Consider the following 18,059-nt stretch of genomic DNA (forward strand, 5'->3'; position numbering starts at 1 on the left):
CGGGAAGCCGGGTTCAATTCCAGCCTTGGGCAACTGCCTCCGTAGAGTTTGCACTTTCTCTCTGGACCTGTGTGGGGGTTCCCCCGGATGCTCCAGTTTCCTCCAGTCCAAAGATCTGCTGGTTAGCTGGATCGACCATGCTAAATTGCCCCTCAGTTTCCCAATATGTGTTAGTTAGATGGCTAGCATATGAATGGGGTTATGGGCATAGGGGTTGTTTTCGTTGGAGCACAGGAGACTGAAATATGACCTGACTGAGGCGTTCGAGATGGAACGGCGGTGGAGGGGGGATACCTCATATCCTTTAAAAAGGACCTGGATGAGTACCTGGCACGTCATAATATTGAAGGCTATGAGCCAAGTGCTAGCAAGTGGGATTAGGTGGACAGGTCAGGGCATTTCATGCATCTGTGCAGACTCTGTGATTCTCTTTCAAACATGTTTTAAATAGAAATCAGTTTATTTGTTTAGGAAGCTGACAGGTAAATGATTTCAGGGAAAATACTTAGGTTCAAGAATTAAGAACAATGCAAAAGATAAATATTTCAAAAACAGATAGAAAGTAGTTTCGCCATTCACCCTTCCTCATTCTGCTTGAGAAATGGGGGGGATCTGGGGTGGGATTTTTCCACCCCGCTCGTCCCAAGACTGGAAATTGCCCCTTGCATGGCGCTATCCGTCCCGCTACAACTTCCATGGCCGGTGGGATGGGAACATTCTACCTCTGGTCTCTGTCACTAAGGCCTGTTATAAGGGTAGAACTTGCCTGCAAAAGAGTTGTCAATCATCGACGCTAGCCAAGTAAGTGTGCTGTTAATTCAGGTTTTAAAAAAGATATGTATAATAAATTGATCCGATTGTTGGAAGACCTTTCCAACTCAATGAAGAAATCAATACGTGAGCCAATCTTATTCTAACCCAAAGCACATCAAATTGTTAATAACACTTGGCTGGCATCAGTTGTCCTCTCGATGGCCAACAACGCCACTCTGGCCCAAGACACTAAAAAGGCACATTCTACATTTGCCGAAGATTGATTTGAAAACACCGTGGGAAAAAAAATTGGGGATCTTCAGCAATATCATAAGAAAATAGTTTTGTGGTGAATCCACTGTACAGTTTACTGCAGGCACCATTCTCCATGGAAATTTAAACTGTGTGCATGGTGTAGCAGAAGCAGGCAATTGATTAGACGACTACCTGACACTGCTGGCGAAAGGAAGATCCCAAATTTCACTTCCAACGTGTTTAGGCAAAAGGTAAAATAGTTTTCAGTTCACAGTTACAGTTCCCTCAGACACAACTCATTAAAAAAACATAATTGATGGAAAATGTCCTACCTCAGTGACAACTTTACTCCGTCCTCAAGACATTTATTTAAAAGCACAGATAATTAATATAAATCTGAGAAATTTTAAAAAAAGATTATTGCACTTAGATTTTATAATTAACAAAAATAAAATCTTTTGCTTTCTTTTACTAAAATGTTTGCCTCAAAATTTGCAGCATGGTTATATTTTATTTTACACTTGGCTTTGAAGTCCTTGTTCAAACATTGGATTCTTTGTCTGAGTCATTGGTGGGTATTTTGATGGAAAGATCTCCATTGTCTGGCCCATGTTCCTTGTCCTGATCCAGGGCCATTTCAGTCCCACGATTAGCTTCTGCGCAGTGGCCCTTGGCAGGAAAGCGTTTCAGCAGTTGCATAAAAATAAAACAAAACACCAGCAGGCCAGCTCCACGCAGTGACATTTGTAAGCCCAGAAAGATATACCTGCATGGGATGGGAGAACAAGAAGAAGGCATTAATACTCCTGGGGCAGAAAATCCTTAATGGACAGCAGGAGGGCACAGCACTTAGCACTGCTGCATCTAGGCAGCTGGGTTCAATTCCAGCCTTGGGCAACTGCCTCTGTGGAGTTTGCACTTTCTCCCTATACCTGTGTGGATTTCCTCCGGATGCTCCGGTTTCCTCCAGTCCAAAGATCTGCAGATTAGCTGGATCGACCATGCTAAATTGCCCCTTAGTTTCCCAATATGTGTCAGTTAGATGGCTGGCATATGAGTGGGGTTATGGGGATAGGATTGGGCTAAAGTACCTACTAACCCTGCATCCAGGGATCACAGCATCATGGAATGAACCCTGATGACTCAAAAGTTACTGCAATGGGGCAAAAATACAGCCATACTTTAGAACATAGAACAGTGTACCACAGTACAGGCCCTTTGGTCCTCGATGTTGTGCTGAGTTATGTCCGAAGCTATCCCACTCCCTATCATTCTGGTCTGCTCCATATGCCTTTCCAATAACCGCTTGAAAGTTCCTAAAGTGTCCAACTCCACTATCATAGCAGACAATGCATTCCACACCCCAACCACTCTCTGAGTAAATAATCTTCCTCGGACATCACTCCTATATCTCCCACCATGAACCTTATAGTTATGCCCCCTAGTAACAGCTACATCCACCTGAGGAAATAGTCTCTGCATGTCTATCTATCCCCCTCATCGTCTTATAAACCTCTATGATGTCGCCTCTCATCCTCCTGCGCTCTAGAGAGAAAAGCCCCAGCTCCCTCAACCTTTCCTCATAAGGTCTACCCTCCAAACCAGGCAGCATCCTGGAAATCTCCTCTGCACTCTCTCCAATGCTTCCACATCCTTCTTATAGTGAGGTGAACAGAACTGCACACAATATTCCAAATGCGGTCTCACCAAGGTCCGGTATAGTTGCAGCATAACCCCACGGCTCTTAAACTCAAAACCCCTATTAATAAACGCTAACACACTATAAGCCTTCTTCACAGCTCTATCCACTCGAGTGGCAACCTTCAGAAATCTGTGGATATGAACCCCAAGATCTCTCTGTTCCTCCACATTCCTTTGAATCCTGCCATTGACCCTGTAATCTGCATTCAAGTTTGTCCTACCAAAATAAATCACCTCACACTTATCAGGGTTAAACTCCATTTGCCACTTTTCAGCCCAGCTCTGCATCCTATCAATATCTCTTTGCAGCCTACAAGAGCCCTCCACCTCATCCACTACTCTGCCAACTTGGGTGTCATCAGCAAATTTACTAACCCACCCTTCAGCCCACTCTTCCACGTTATTGATAAAAATCACAAATAGCAAAGGACCCAGCACTGATTCTGCTGGTAACTGGCCCCCAGTCTGAAAATTTTCCCTCCACCACCACTCTCTATAAGACAGCCAGTTACTTATTCAATTGACCAAATTTTCCTCTATCCCACACCTCCTCACATTCTTCATGAGCCTACCATGGGGAACCTTATCAAACGTCTTACTAAAATCCATGTATACCACATCAACTGCTCGACCTTCATCTACACACTTAGTTACCTCCTCAAAGAATTCAATCAAATTTGAGAGGCAGGACTTATCCCTCACGAAACTGTGCTGACTATCCCGGATTAAGCTGCATCTTTCCAAATGGTCATAAATCCTATCCCTCAGGACGCTTTCCATTAACTTACCAACCACCAAAGTAAGTCTAACTGGCCTTTAATTATCAGGATCATTCCTATTTCCTTTCTTGAAGAGATGAACAACATTTGCCACTCTCCAGTCCTCTGGCACTATCCCCGTGGACAGTGAGGACCCGAAGGTCAAAGATAAAGACTCTGCAATCTCATCCCTTGCCTCCCAAAGTATCCCAGGATGTATCCCATCTGGTCCAGGGGACCTATCCGCCCTCAGGTTTTTCAAAATTGCTAATATATCTTCCCTCAGAATATCTACCTCCTCCATCCTATCAGCCTGTATCACACTCTTATCCTCAAAACCATGGTCCTTCTCCTTCGTGAAGGCTGAAGAAAAGTATTCATTCAACGCCTCACCTATCTCTTCTGACTCCATGTACAAGTTCCCACTACTATCCTTGGCTGGCCCTAACCTCACCCTGGTCATTCTTTTACTTCTCACGTGAGAGTAAAAAGCCTTGGGGCTTTCCTTTATCCGACCCGCCAAGGAGTTCTCATGCCCCTTCCTAAGCTCTCCTAAGCCCTTTTTTCAAACTCATTCCTAGCTACCTTGTAACCCTCAAGCGACCCAACCTTACATACACTTCCTTTTTCCTCTTGACAAGACATTCAACCTCCTTTGTGAACCATGGATCCCTCACTCGGCCATTCCCTCCCTGCCTGACAGGGACATACCTATCAAGGACACGCAGCTCCACTTTTCATTTGTGTCCATACCTGACAGTTTCTGTTTCCATCTTATGCTTCCTAATTCTTGCCTAATCGCATCATAATTACCTCTGCCCCAATTATAAACCTTGCCCTGTCATGTGGCCCTATCCCACTCCATTGCAATAACGTAGGACACCGAATTGTGGTCACTATCTCCAAAGCGCTCTCCCACAAACAAATCTAACACTTGGCCTGGTTCATTACCCAGTACCAAGTCCAATGTGGCCTCACCTCTTGTCAGCTTATCCACATATTGTGTCAGGAAACCCTTCTGCACACACTGTACAAAAAGTGCCCCATCCGATCTATTCTACCTATAAACTTTCCAATCAATATTTGGAAAGTTAAAGCCACCCATGATAACTACCCTGTGACCTCCACACCTATCCATAATCTGCTTTGCCATTTCCTCCTCCACATCTCTATTACTATTTGGGGGCCAGTAGAAAACTCCTAACAACGTGACCAATCCTTTCCTATTTCTAACTTCAGCCCATATTATCTCAGTAGACAGATCCCCCTCGAAATACCTTTCTGCAGCCGTTAAACTATCCTTGATTAACAATGCTACTCCGCCACCTCTTTTACTGCCTTCCCTACTCTTACTGAAAGATCTATATCCTGGAACTGCCAACAATCATTCCTGGCCCCGTTCTAACCACGTCTCTGTAACGGCCCAAGTACCAATCCACGCTCCAAGTTCACCTACCTTATTCCAGAAGCTCCTTGCCTTGAAGTAGATACACTTCAACCCACCATCCTATCTGCCTGTACACTCCTGCGATCTTGATCCCTTCCTCAGTACCTCACAACCCTCAACACCGGCTTCTGGACTACAGCTCATTTTTCCATCCCCCTGACAAATTAGTTTAAACCCACCCCGAAGAGCCGTAGCAAATGCCCCTCCCAGGATATTGGTGCCCCTCTGGTTCAGGTGCAAATCGTGCTGTTGTACAGGTCCCACCTTCCCCAGAATGTGCTCCAAATGTCCGTGTAAATGAAACCCTCTCTCCTACACCATCCCTGCAGACACATGTTAAGCTGCACTCTCTCCCTGTTCCTCAACTCACTAGCACAAGGCATTGGCAACAAACCAGAGATGATAGCACACTTTGTCCTGTCTCTCAGTTTCCATCCCAGCTCCCTAAATCCCCATCCCTTCTTCTACCTATGTCGTTGGTACTGATGTGCAGTACGACCTGCAATTGATCCCCCTCCCCCTTAAGGATCATGAAAACACAGTCCGAGATGTCATGGACCCTTGCACCCGGGAGACAACATACCATCCGCGGGTCTCTTTTGCTGCCGCAGAACCTCCCATCTGTCCCTGTAACGTCCCCAATTACTAGTGCTCTCCCCGCTTCCCTTCTGAGGCACAGGGACGGACTCAGTGCTGGAGATCCGGTCACCCTGGCTTACCCCTGGTAGGTCATCCCCCCTCAACAGTATCCAACACGGTATACTTGTTGCTGAGGGGAATGATCACAAGGGATCCCCTGCACTGGCTCCTTCCTCCCAGCCCATCTAGTTTCATTCTTTGGAGTATCTCAATCCTTGAAGCTTTTATCTACGATCACTTCTGCCTCCCCAAGTTCATCCCGCTCCAGCTCCAGCAGTTTTTGAGGAGCTGGAGATGGGTGCACTTCCCACAGGCAAAATCAGCAGGGACCCTGATGGTATCCCTCACCGCAGACATTCTGCAGGAATAACATTGCACTGCCTTTGCTGTCATTCCCCTAGATAAAAAAAGATCTTGCCTGATATTCCCTCACCGTCCTCCCCAACCCCCCTTAGGTTAGAGGAATAAGTGAAAAAAAAGAGAAAGCTTACCTGCTCTCACTCCAAGTCTTTTTTTTTAAGGTTAGAGGAGGGGGGAGGGTGGGAGGCTCCACAATGTGTAGAGTTTCAGGTTTCCTCCCCGTTCAAAATCACTGGGCGAAAAAAAAACTACCCAGGTCTCACTGGGGCCTATTTCCGGTTTTACATTCCTGGCTGCCTTAGGGAAAAGAACTCCCAAAAAAAAAGTAAGGTGAAAGTCCCTCTTACCGACGAGCTCTCTTCACTGAATCACCACTCCAACTGCTCCTCTGGAACAATGAGGTCGAACTTTATTCAATAAATGTACTCAGGTCAGGTTGGGTCTTAGCATAATTAAGTGCCTCACAGTTTATTTGTGGAGAGGAGCATAAAGAATTTGAATGTCATAAGAACATAAGAAATAGGAGCAGGAGTAGGCCATCTAGCCCTTCGAGCCTGCCCCGCCATTCAATAAGATCATGGCTGATCTGTCGTGGCTCAGTTCCACTTTCCCGCCCTCTCCCCATAACCCTTAATCCCCTCTCTTATCAAGAACCCATCAACCCGCTTCTTAAAAATATTTAGTGAGGCAGCCTCCACCACTTCAACGGGCAGAGAATTCCAGAGATTCACCACCCTTTGAGTGAAGAAGTTCCTCCTCAACTCCGTTCTAAACCGCCCCCCTTTATCTTGAGGCTGTGCCCCCTAGTCCTACTGTCTTTTTTGAGCGGGAAGAGTCTCTCCACCTCTATCCTATCCATCCCATTCATCATCTTATACGTCTCAATGAGATCTCCCCTCATTCTTCTAAACTCTAACGAGTACAAGCCTAGTTTATTCAGCCTCTCATCATAGCTCAACCCCCTCAACTCCGGTATCAGCCTAGTAAACCTCCTCTGCACTCCCTCCAAGGCCAAAATATCCTTGCGTAAGTACGGCGCCCAAAACTGCACACAGTACTCCAGCTGCGGCCTCACCAATGCCCTATACAGCTGCAGCAAGACCTCCCTACTTTTATATTCAATCCCCTTCGCGATGAAGGCCAGCATCCCATTCGCCTTCCTGACCACCTGCTGCACCTGCAAGCTGGGTTTTTGTGACTCATGCACAAGGACCCCGAGGTCCCTCTGCACCGTCGCCTGCTGCAGTTTTTCGCCTCGTAAGTAATAGTCCTTCCTACCATTTTTCCTACCAAAGTGGACCACCTCACACTTGCCAACATTAAATTCCATTTGCCAGTTCCTGGCCCATTCGCCCAGCCTATCTAGATCCTTCTGCCAACCTTAGCCCAGACGTTAGCAAACCTCTAGTTTAAATCACACGCCAATTTTGTGTACATTTTGTAGGCTAACACTTCGAGGGATGTGCTGCATTGTCTTTCAGATGACGTGCGTCACTGAGGCCATACCTGCCTTCAGTAAATTGAAAGGTGTCCTGGCACTGTTCTAAAATATAATCCAGGGAAGTTATCCAGGGTGTCTGGGCCAATGTTTATCCCTACTGTAATAACTGAACATCTTGCTTCTTGACCTTTTGGCTGAGATCAAGTGTAGTATCGACATGCTGCACTTGGTTGAAGTCATTAGGTTACATTTTAGCTTCATTTGAAGCAATTTTTTCAAGTGGCTTCTCGGCCTTTTGGCTAAGATGCAAATGAGATCAAGCCTTGGAGGGGGAGCTATACCTACTCCAATCAGCTTGGATCATGTAGATCAAGCCCAAGACAGGAGGTGAGAGCCCTGTCTTGTCAGCTTGGATTGGGAATGTCTCAACTCGTTGGGACTCTGAATTGGATTTGATTTGATTGGACTGAATTGGAATAAAGAATAAAACGAAGCTGAAACAGATTGGTCATTATGAATGGGATGGATAGGATAGAGGTGGAGAGACTCTTCCCGCTCAAAAAAGACACTAGGACTAGGGGGCACAGCCTCAAGATAAAGGGGGGGCGGTTTAGAACGGAGTTGAGGAGGAACTTCTTCACTCAAAGGGTGGTGAATCTCTGGAATTCTCTACCCGTTGAAGTGGTGGAGGCTGCCTCGCTAAATATTTTCAAGAAGCAGGTTGATGGGTTTTTGATAAGAGAGGGGATTAAGGGTTATGGGGAGAGGGCGGGAAAGTGGAACTGAGCCACGACAGATCAGCCATGATCTTATTGAATGGCGGGGCAGGCTCGAAGGGCCAGATGGCCTACTCCTGCTCCTATTTCTTATGTTCTTATGTTTTTATTATCACACTGCTGTTTGTGGGAGTTTGCTACGTGTACTTAGGTGCTTGTAAAGTGATTCTGGGCATTCTGCATTCAGGAAAGGGGAATGATACGTAAACGGCAGTCTTTCTTTCTATCTAATAACCCAGTTGGAGGGCAGATTTTTCCTGCTGGTTTCACTTATTGAATTTATAAGCCAAACTCTTAATTTCTCCCTTTAAAGACAGTCTGGATCATTGCACCTTGGACCTCAATCACATCCATTGCATTGAGCCAGCAACCCATTCTTACCTGAAAACATCAGAGTTGTAAATCCTGCAGGCTCCTCGCTCCCCACACCTGTTAGTTCCCCATTTCAGGCATGTTTTGTCAATCAAAGCTCCAAAGTAAATCGGAGCAGGGATTCCAGCTGTAACAGGGAGGAGGAGGCAGTTATCAATCACTATTCCAGCCGTACCCTGTGACCATTTACACAATTACGCTGAACTGCTTCATTTCCCCAAGCGCAGATTGCCATTTTCCCAGCTCATATTTCCGTTCAGTCCAACCATTGGCTATTTTCAGTTTAAAATGTATTATGCACAGGATGCTGGAGCCTTCAAACCTTTTCTTGTCTGGTTGATTTTTTTTCCCTACCTAATGGAATAGTTTTGCTGTTGAACACAATTCATTTTTCACCAAGGCAATGGGAACATTCAACCCTGTCAATTTCATTCAGTGCCACTTTTGTTCTCCCACTCCAGCAACCTTGGGAGACGCAGAGCACAAACATAATCATCCCTGCGAGCACGTTGTTTTGCTTATGAATGATGTTAACCAAGTTTAAGGCTTCTTAGTGTCTTGAAAGTTCTACGCGGGAAATGGATTGGTGTCCAGGGGTCACAGCTGCTGGTTGTGTCAAGTTTGAAGCCCAATGTAGTAGCATGGCCCTTTAAGTGGTTGGGGGGGGGGGTCATTTCCCGAGAATCACATGACCAGACCAGATACGATGGAAGGTGAGCCAATCAGCAGAACGACAGATACCACAAGGCAAGAAGAGACTTGCATTTAGAGCTGGAGAGTTAAGTGAAGCAGTCACATTGTAATTTAGTCTGACCTTGTTTAGTTTATAAAAATTTATTTATTTATTAGTCACAAGTAAGCTTACATTAACACGTCAATGAAGTCACTGTGAATATCCCATGGTCGCCACACTCTGGCGCCTGTTGGGGGTTCACTGAGTGAGAATTCAGCATGGCCAAAGCACCTAACCAGCACGTCTTTCTGGCTGGGGGAGGAAACTGGAGCACCCGGAGGAAACCCATGCAAACACGAGGAGAACTGCAAACTCACCCAAGCTAGGAATCGAACCCAGATCCCTGGCAGCAATGCTAACCACTGTGCCATCATATATTGAATATATGTGGTACATATTTTGCTCTTTGTTTGGTAACAAAGCTTATTGTTAATTCAAGTCACATCTGACTGACCATTTCCCATGTTGTGTTTTCTATGTATCTGCACCGAGCTATACTACTGGCTCTGCATCCTAATTAAAAGCAGAGCTCAGATAATGCCTGTGACCACGGGGTGCAGAGCTCTGCTTTACCAGCATTCAATTTTTGAACAGGATTGTGGGTGTTTTGCCAAAGTTGCAAAGGACAGGTTATCTATAATAGAAAAAAGTTTCTAAGGGGGGTCAAACAACTGCAAGGTTGAATATTGCTGGAAAGGAAGATGTGTTAAAGGGTTTTGTCTCACACTCATTAGGACAAACACAAGAATGCCAAATTTCAAACCATCACTATAACTTGAACATAGAACATAGAACATTACAGCGCAGAACAGGCCCTTCGGCCCATGATGTTGCGCCGACCAGTTAAAAAACAATGACCCTCTAACCTAAACCAAACCCTTTCCATCCATAAACCTATCCACGGATCTCTTAAACGCCCCCAAAGTACAGCAGGATCAAAGGACACCAGAGGCTTGGGGAGCCTATAGTTCCCTGCTGTTTTCTCCAGAAACACCTCAGCTAATTACAACCAATCAATACCCTTTTCTCCTGTAGTGTAAATTGTTGTGATTGTTCAAAATTTGGCATTCTTGTGCTTGACCTGTTGAGTGCAAGATAAAAACTTCAGCAACATGTTTCCCTATTTAGTGCTAATATTCAAGTTCTATCCTTCAAAGCAACAATTTCAAAGTTACTGCTTTGGATATATAGGGGAGTCGATGAGTGGTATTATCACTAGGCTATTAATCTAAACACTCAGCTCGTGCTTTGGGGGCCTGGGTTCGAACCCTGCCACGGCAGATGGTGGAATTTGAATTCAATAAAAATATTAGGAATTAAGAGTCTACTGATGACTATGGAACGATTACCAATTGTCAGGAAAGCCCATCTGGTTAATTAATGCCCGTTTTAAAGTAGGCCTGGCCTATGTGTGACCCCAGAGCCACAGCAGACTCTCAGCTGCCCTCTGGAATGGCCTAGCAAGCCACTTAGTTCAAAGTCGGCTAAAGATGGGCAATAAATGTTGGCCAGCCAGTGATGCCCGTATTCCACGAATGAATAAAAAATATAATTGTGCTGAGATCAACACAAGGCGGAAGTGTGTACTTTACAATTACCACTGTCAGATGGAATCAGGCTGCACGGTTTCAAGTTTCCCCGATGGTACCTCATGGATACAGGTTGAACCATTAAAAAAAAGCCTGCACTACTACTGATTTATAACCTTCACACACCAACTCATCAGACATTGCCAAGTGAAATATACCATACATTGATCTTATTGAGCTACGGACCAACCATGGACAGAAACTTATCAAACTAATTTAAAATGTCATCATCAGGGCTGATGACACACTCCAGCTCCAGTGGTGTCCACCAGTCACAAAACCCCTCAAGATCTTGCCAGGGGTACCCAGGCCTGAACTCAGCCACAGAGGAAAGGCAGGCAGTTGGGTTGAACGTGAATTTGGCCCTCGAGCCCCTGCTGTTACAGGCCCCCTTAGCAAGGCGTGGGAGCAGGCGAATGAGGATGCCTTCCTGACTGCCTGCTCCATTCTATACTCAATGGCCAAGATCAGAAGCTTGGAGCTGAAATGCTTCTGTTGATTCATTATGAATGCCTGGCTGAGCTCCAAGGGTGACTATTGCACTCAGCTCAGCAAGCACTGTTTTTATAACTTGCAGGGCAGTTTCAGCTTGGTTTAATACCTTGTGAATAAATTAATTCTTTCTTTGATGTGGCTTGTGTGTTGACACAAGGTTAAGAAATTCTATAATTACTAATAATAAATAATAATTCATTATTATTTACAGCAGATAAAAGCTTTTTGAAATTGATACAATGAATGACTGTGGTTGATTGTCATTTTATACTCAGGATGTGATCTCCTCAATGTCTTGCACAATTATAGCAAAACCTTTCCTACTTTATTTTGCATTCCCCTTGGAATGCTATCCTTTATTGCATGGAATACAAAAGTAAGAAAGTTTTCTAAGAGATGCATAGGGCATTAGTGAGACTACATTTGGAGCACTGTGCTTTATTCTTACCTTAAGCATATGATTGCATTAGGAGCAGTACAGAGAAGGTTCACTGAACAGATTCTTAGATGAGAAGCTTATCTTATGAAGAATTGTTGAACAGGTTGGACCTGTAACCACCAGAGTTTAGAAGAATGAAGGGGTGATTTTATTGAAACATGCAAGACCCTAAAGAGGGCTTGATAGATGAATGCTGAAAGGATATTTCTTCTCGTGGGGGGGACTAAAACAGTTTAAAAATAAAGGTCATCCCATTTAAGATTGAGATGAGAATGTTTTTTTCTTAGAGGGTTGTTAGTCAGCTGAATGCTTTTCACTAGAGAACAGTGGACGCAGAGTGAATGGGTACTTTAAGACCAAATTAGATGGATTCGTGACTGACAAGGGAGTGCTATGGTGAAGGAGTAGACAGGAAAATAGAGTTGAGGCCATTGTCAGATCAGCCATGATCTTATCAAAAGACAAAGCAGGCTCAAGAGAAGTTGTAAAATTTATTTACAGATGTAGGCTTCGCTGGCTAGGCCAGCATTTATTGCCTATCCCCAGTTACTCTAGAGAATGTGGTAGTGAGCTGCCTTCATGAATCACTGTAGTCTTCGAGGTGCAAGTACATCCACAGTGTTGGTAAGGAGGGAGACCCAGCAACAATGAAGGAAGGGTGATATACTTCCAAGACATGTTGCTGGGTGACTTGGAGGAGAACCTCCAAGTGGTGGTGTTCCCAGATATCTGCTGCCCTTGCTCTTCTATATAGTGGTGGTTGTGGGTTTGGAATACACTGGTTAAGGAATGTTGGTGAGCTCCTGCAATGCATCTTGTAGATGGTACACACTGCTGCCACCGTTCATCAGTGGTGGAGGGAGTGGATATTTATGGCAGAGGTAACAAGTGGGCTGCTTTATCCTGGATAGTGTCAAACTTCTTGAATGTTGTTGGAGCTGCACCCATCCAGGCAAGTGAAGAGTATTCCATCTTATTGATCTTTCCCTAGCAGATGGTGGACAGGCTTTGGAGAGTCAGGAGGTGAGTTACTTGCCGTAGGATTCCTAGCCTTCGACCTATTCTGGAGGCCACAGTATTTATATGGCTAATCTAGTTCAGTTTCTGGTCAATGGCAACCCCAAGGATGTTGATAGTGGGAGATTCAGCAATGGGAATGCCCTTGAATGTGAAGAGGTGAGGTTAGATACATTCTTGTTGGAGATAGTCGTTGCCTGGCACTTGTGTGGCATGAATGTTCTTTGCTGCTTGTCAGCCCAAGTCTGAATATTGTCCAGTCTTGTTGCATTTATACATGGACTGCTTTAGTATCTGAGCAGTCGCGAATGGTGCTGAACATTGTGCAATCATCAGCAAACATGCCCATTCTGATCTTTATGATGGAAGGAAGGTCATTGATGAAGCAGCTGAAGATGGTTGGGTCTAGGGCACTATTCTGAGGAACTCCTGAATTGATGACCTGCAGCTGAGATGCTAACTTCTCCCTCGGTGTACCCAAACAGGCACTGGGAGTGTGGCAACTAGGGGATTTTCACAGTGACTTCATTGCAGTGTTAATGTAAGCTTGCTTGTGACACTAATAAATAAAGTTAAACTTAAGATCTCTTTTAGTTGTTTTGTATTAGTGATATCAGAAATGAACAAAGAACAACACAGCACAGGAAACAGGCCCTTCGGTCCAACAAGCCCGCGCCGCCATTTTAACATTCAGTCAGTCCTCATTCCAATCCTTCTTCTACCTGTGACTTTTGCCTACGCCTCTTGGACTCCACAATAAAGGTGTGCAAATGTAGAGAATTATACGTGTGCCAGATTGAGGGAGGTCTAATTTAGGGACAATTTGTTAACACTAATCAGCCTAAAAGCACGTTTTTGGGGTGTGGGAGGAAACCGGAGCACCCGGAGAAAACCCACGCAAGCACGGGGAGAATGTGCAAACTCCCACAGACACCGACCCAAGTCGGACATCCAACCCAGGTCCATGTATCTGCACAGCAAACAGTGATAGTCACTGAGCTGTCGTGTTGCCCGTCAGCTGGTCCAGTTTAAGCGTACACTAACGACGTGAAGCACTAGGCAACTCTCGAAGCGACATCCAAGAGCAGCCCTCGCACGGCCCACCGCGTGTATGCCCCTCGTTGGCCAACAAGGCGGACTGATGATGAGTTTCCATGGATGCTGGGGACAATTGGAGCTTTGTAGACCAAGTGCAATACAAGTCTGTAGAGCTATGGAACTTATGGAACTAAAACTAGTAAATGGAGTTGTGGAATGGATCAGCCATGTTTTAATTCAATATTGGAGCAGGTTTGAGGGGCTGTATGATATTTTGTTCCTCTGTTCCCATATCCTCAGTTGCTTTTTCTAGCAAAACCTTAAGAGTTAATGGATATAACATGAGGGGAGAAATTGTCTCATGACGTTTAAGATTCCAGCAATACTACCACGACTCCAACACCTCACCACCACCCCACCCACCCCCATTCTTCCAGATATCGAGACAAATGTTTCCGATTCATCAAAACAAAAAGGAAAATGAAGCATCTCACCAAGTGTTCTTACTAACAAGGTTTGTACACCTATCGCCAATGGTTTCAGCTCCGGCTCATTACTCCTGAGAATGAACAAGAGAAACATTGCTGTCAATATTGAAGCAAACACACACAAGGAATGCGTCTATGTAAGGTTGTACAGTAATGGACAAAGGTGGAGAATGGGCAAGTTGAATGTGGGCGCGTTATTTATACACCATTCTAAACAGGCTTAACTTAAGTCATCAAATATATTAATATTGGTGAATCATCACACTATAGATTGGTTGCAAAGAAAAAGCTCTACCAATAATAACTGGAGATGGGGAAGACAGTACAAGGTTCAAGAAAAAGAACATTCTACAATAAATAAGCTCAACGCAACATCTGCGATACTTTCTTTTATGGTAACCCCACAGTTAAAGTATCAGTAGACACACAGTAAGCAATTTACCAAGTAGTGCTCCTGGAATGGAGACTTGTTAGGGGCAGCACAGTGGTTAGCACTGCTGCCTCACCGCGCCAGGGACCTGGGTTCAATTCTCAGCTTGGGTCACTGTCTGTATGGAGTTTGCATACTCTCCCCCCCGTCTGCCTGAGTTTCCTCCGGGTGTTCCGGTTTCCCCCCAGTACTAAAGACGTGCTGGTCAGGTGCGTTGATCTGAACAGGTGCCAGAATGTGGCCACGAGGGGAATTTCACAGTAACTTCATTGCGGTGTCAATGTAAGCCTTACTTGTGACACTAACAAATAAAAAGATGGTAGCATGGCTCAGAAAACTGACTCTACACTATTTTTGCATTACTGCACCAGGTCTAATGACCTCCATCTGATCGAGTGGCAAAATCTGACAACATTTTTTTTGGAATATAAATCGTGACCATCAGAAGCTGCGACAAGATGAATTCAGAGAGCTTAAGGATCAGAGTTCACAATGGACAGCCTTAATAATAGAACACATCAAATTGAAATTCATGGAGCTTTCAAGCTCCCTTTTTTTCTTTGCAAACCAGTGAGTCAGGTGAACATTTAACATTGTGACTCAATATAAACAGAAACTTAAACCATCTTTTTTTCAATTTGTCATCAGGCACTGCGTATATGCCACAGAAGGCAAGGACAGTACCACTGAAGTGGGCTGTCTGAATAGATGAGGTTTACAGCCCATTATTAGAGTAACATATCACACCAGGTGCCCTTGACAATGGATGCGATCATTCCCAACTGCATGGAAACAAACTGGGTCCCAAATTAACAAGTTAATCAGAACTATTGATGTAACTTGGCTCCTTGCAGATGGCGAGGCAGGCAGGAATCAGGAAATCAAGTCAAATTTTTATTGAAGCGGGGAGGGAAATCTGGTGGAGACACTGCAGTTTGTAGCAATGGAAATAACAGCAGCAAAACAGGAGAAAGTGAAGAGGGTTCAGTAGCTGCCATTATTCGGTGTTCTCCTAGTGGCAGGAAAAGACAGCGTCAGCGCAAAAAATGCCCCTCTAAAAATGCAAATTGTCATTCCTGCAAGAAGGGCCATTTTAAATCAGTATGCCACAGCAAAAAGTAAAGTTTATTCTATTGAATAAATATAAGCTTAAAAATAAGCTCACATACTAAGCTAAATAAATATAAGCTTACCTTCATATTGCAATGAAGTTACTGTGAAATTCCCCTAGTTGCCACATTCAGGCACCTGCTCAGTTACACTGAGGGAGAGTTTAGCATGGTTCACCCACCTAATCTGCATATCTTTGGGCTGTGGGAGGAAACAGTAGCACCCAGAGGAAACCCGCACACGTACAGGGAGAACATGCAAACTCCACAATGACAGTGACCCAAGCTGGGAATTGAACCCAGGTCCCTGATGCTGTGAAGCAGCAGTGCTAACCACCGTGCCACCCAGAAACCTTCAAGAGAGACAATAGAGCTGGAGTTGCAACTCTTTTAGACACAGTAACGATAAACCTCCACCGTCCAGGGGATGTTCAGCTGAAGGAAGAGGGACAGTTGACTGCCAAACTCTCGTACAAAGGAAGGGAAATCACAGAAACTTTGCGTGTGATCCACAACCAAGAATGTCTGCTGTGACGTCAAGAAGCTTGCACAGATCTGCAACAAAAATCAACTGAATTCAGCATAGAATTCCCAACACAATTCAGAGCTCCATCGAGTAAGAGGGAAGCAATAGTGCAAACTTTCAAGTAACGTAGAACAGACTGTAAAAGCTCCAACAAGTATGTAAAAGGAAAGAGAGTAATGAAGACAAATGTAGGTCCCTTACATTCTGAAACAGGAGAATTTATAAATACAGAACAAGGAAATGGCAGAGAAATTAAACCACTACTTTAAGAGAAATAACTTTCCAGAAAGAGCTAAAGAACCAAAGAAAGGGAGAAGTGGGATGGAAGGAAATTAGTATTACTAAAACACAAAGTGCTACAGAAATTATTGGGATAGAAAGCTAATAAATTCGCACTGTGTGATGATCGATATCCCAGGGTACTAAAGAAGGTGGCTAAGGAAATAACAGATGTGTTGGTTGTCATCTTCCTAAGTTGTACATTTTGGGAAAAGTTCTGGCAGATTGGAGGGTGGCGAATGCAACCCCACTATTTAAAAAAAATGAGGGAGGAAGAAAACAGGGAATTACATATTGGCTAACCAAACATCAGCAGCAGAGAAAATACATGAGCCTATTACGAACGATATGAAAACAAGACACTTAGAAAAATATCAATGGGGTTAGACAAAGGATATTTGAAAGGGAAATCATGCTTGGCAAATCCACTGGATAATAGAAAAGTGGGTGCTAGTTATTTGGATTTTCAGAAAGCTTTTGATGAAGTCTCATATAAGAGGTCAGCGTGCAGAATTAAACTACATGGGATTGGGGATAATACATTCATATTGTTTGAGAACTGATTAGCAGACAGGAAACAGAGTAGGAATAAATGAGTCTTTTTCAAAGTGATAGGCAGTGACTAGTTGGGTACCGCAGAGATCAGTGGTTGGGCCCCATTGATTCACAATACAGGTCAATGATTTGGATGAAGGTACCAAGAGTAATATTTCAACGTTTGCTGGTGCTATGAAACTTGGTGGGAATGTGAGTGGTGAGGAGATTGTCAAGAAACTTCAAGGTGATTCAGACAAATTGATTGAGTGGGCATATACATGGCAAATACAGTATAGTGTGGATAAACGTGAGATTATCTACTTTGGACAGAGAAACAGAATGCAAAGAATTATTTAAATAGTGACAGGTTGGGAAATGTTGATGTACAAAAGGACCTAGATGTCCTCTTAGATCAGTCACTGAAAGCAAGCCTGCAGATTTGAGAACAGACACAAGGATGTCTTACTGCAACTGTTCAAGGCCTTGGTGACTCCACTCATGGAGGGTTGAGGCTGTTTTGGTCTCCTTATCTAAGAAAGGATATACTTACCAGAGAGAGAGTACAGCAAAGGTTGACCAAACTGATTCCAAGGATGGCAGGATTGTGGTACAAGGAGAGATTGAGTCAACTGGGCCTGTATTCACTGGAATTTAGTATGGGGGGGGCGCGGTTCTTATTGAAAGGTATAAAATTCTGTCAGGGCTGGTCAAGCTGTTTGCAGGGATGTTGTTTCCTCTGGCTGTGGATTCTGGATGTGGGGATGCCGGCATTGGACTGGGGTAAACACATTAAGAAGTCTGACAACACCAGGTTTAAGTCCAACCGATTTATTTGACAGTAAACTCACTAGCTTTCGAGGTTTCCCTCTTCGTCAGG

General features: G+C 44.4%; 1 protein-coding gene across 6 annotated transcripts in view; it reads right to left on the reverse strand.

Annotated features, from left to right (window-relative positions):
- Positions 1-476: 476 nt before the first annotated feature.
- Positions 477-18,059, reverse strand: part of LOC145355298 (solute carrier organic anion transporter family member 1C1-like) — a 58,517-nt gene continuing 40,934 nt past the window's right edge. For all 6 annotated transcript variants that reach the window (XM_080207218.1, XM_080207213.1, XM_080207216.1 and 3 more), the window contains 3 exons: positions 14,308-14,372; positions 8,512-8,629; positions 477-1,774 (listed from right to left, as the gene is read on the reverse strand). In XM_080207218.1, coding sequence (XP_080063344.1) covers positions 1,549-1,774; positions 8,512-8,629; positions 14,308-14,372 — 409 coding nt within the window. In that variant the 3' untranslated portion in view covers positions 477-1,548. The remainder of the gene's footprint in view (positions 1,775-8,511; positions 8,630-14,307; positions 14,373-18,059) is intronic.

Source organism: Carcharhinus amblyrhynchos, chromosome 19 (assembly GCF_965287045.1).
Source record: "Carcharhinus amblyrhynchos chromosome 19, sCarAmb.v2.hapA, whole genome shotgun sequence".
Taxonomy (NCBI): Eukaryota; Metazoa; Chordata; class Chondrichthyes; order Carcharhiniformes; family Carcharhinidae; genus Carcharhinus; species Carcharhinus amblyrhynchos.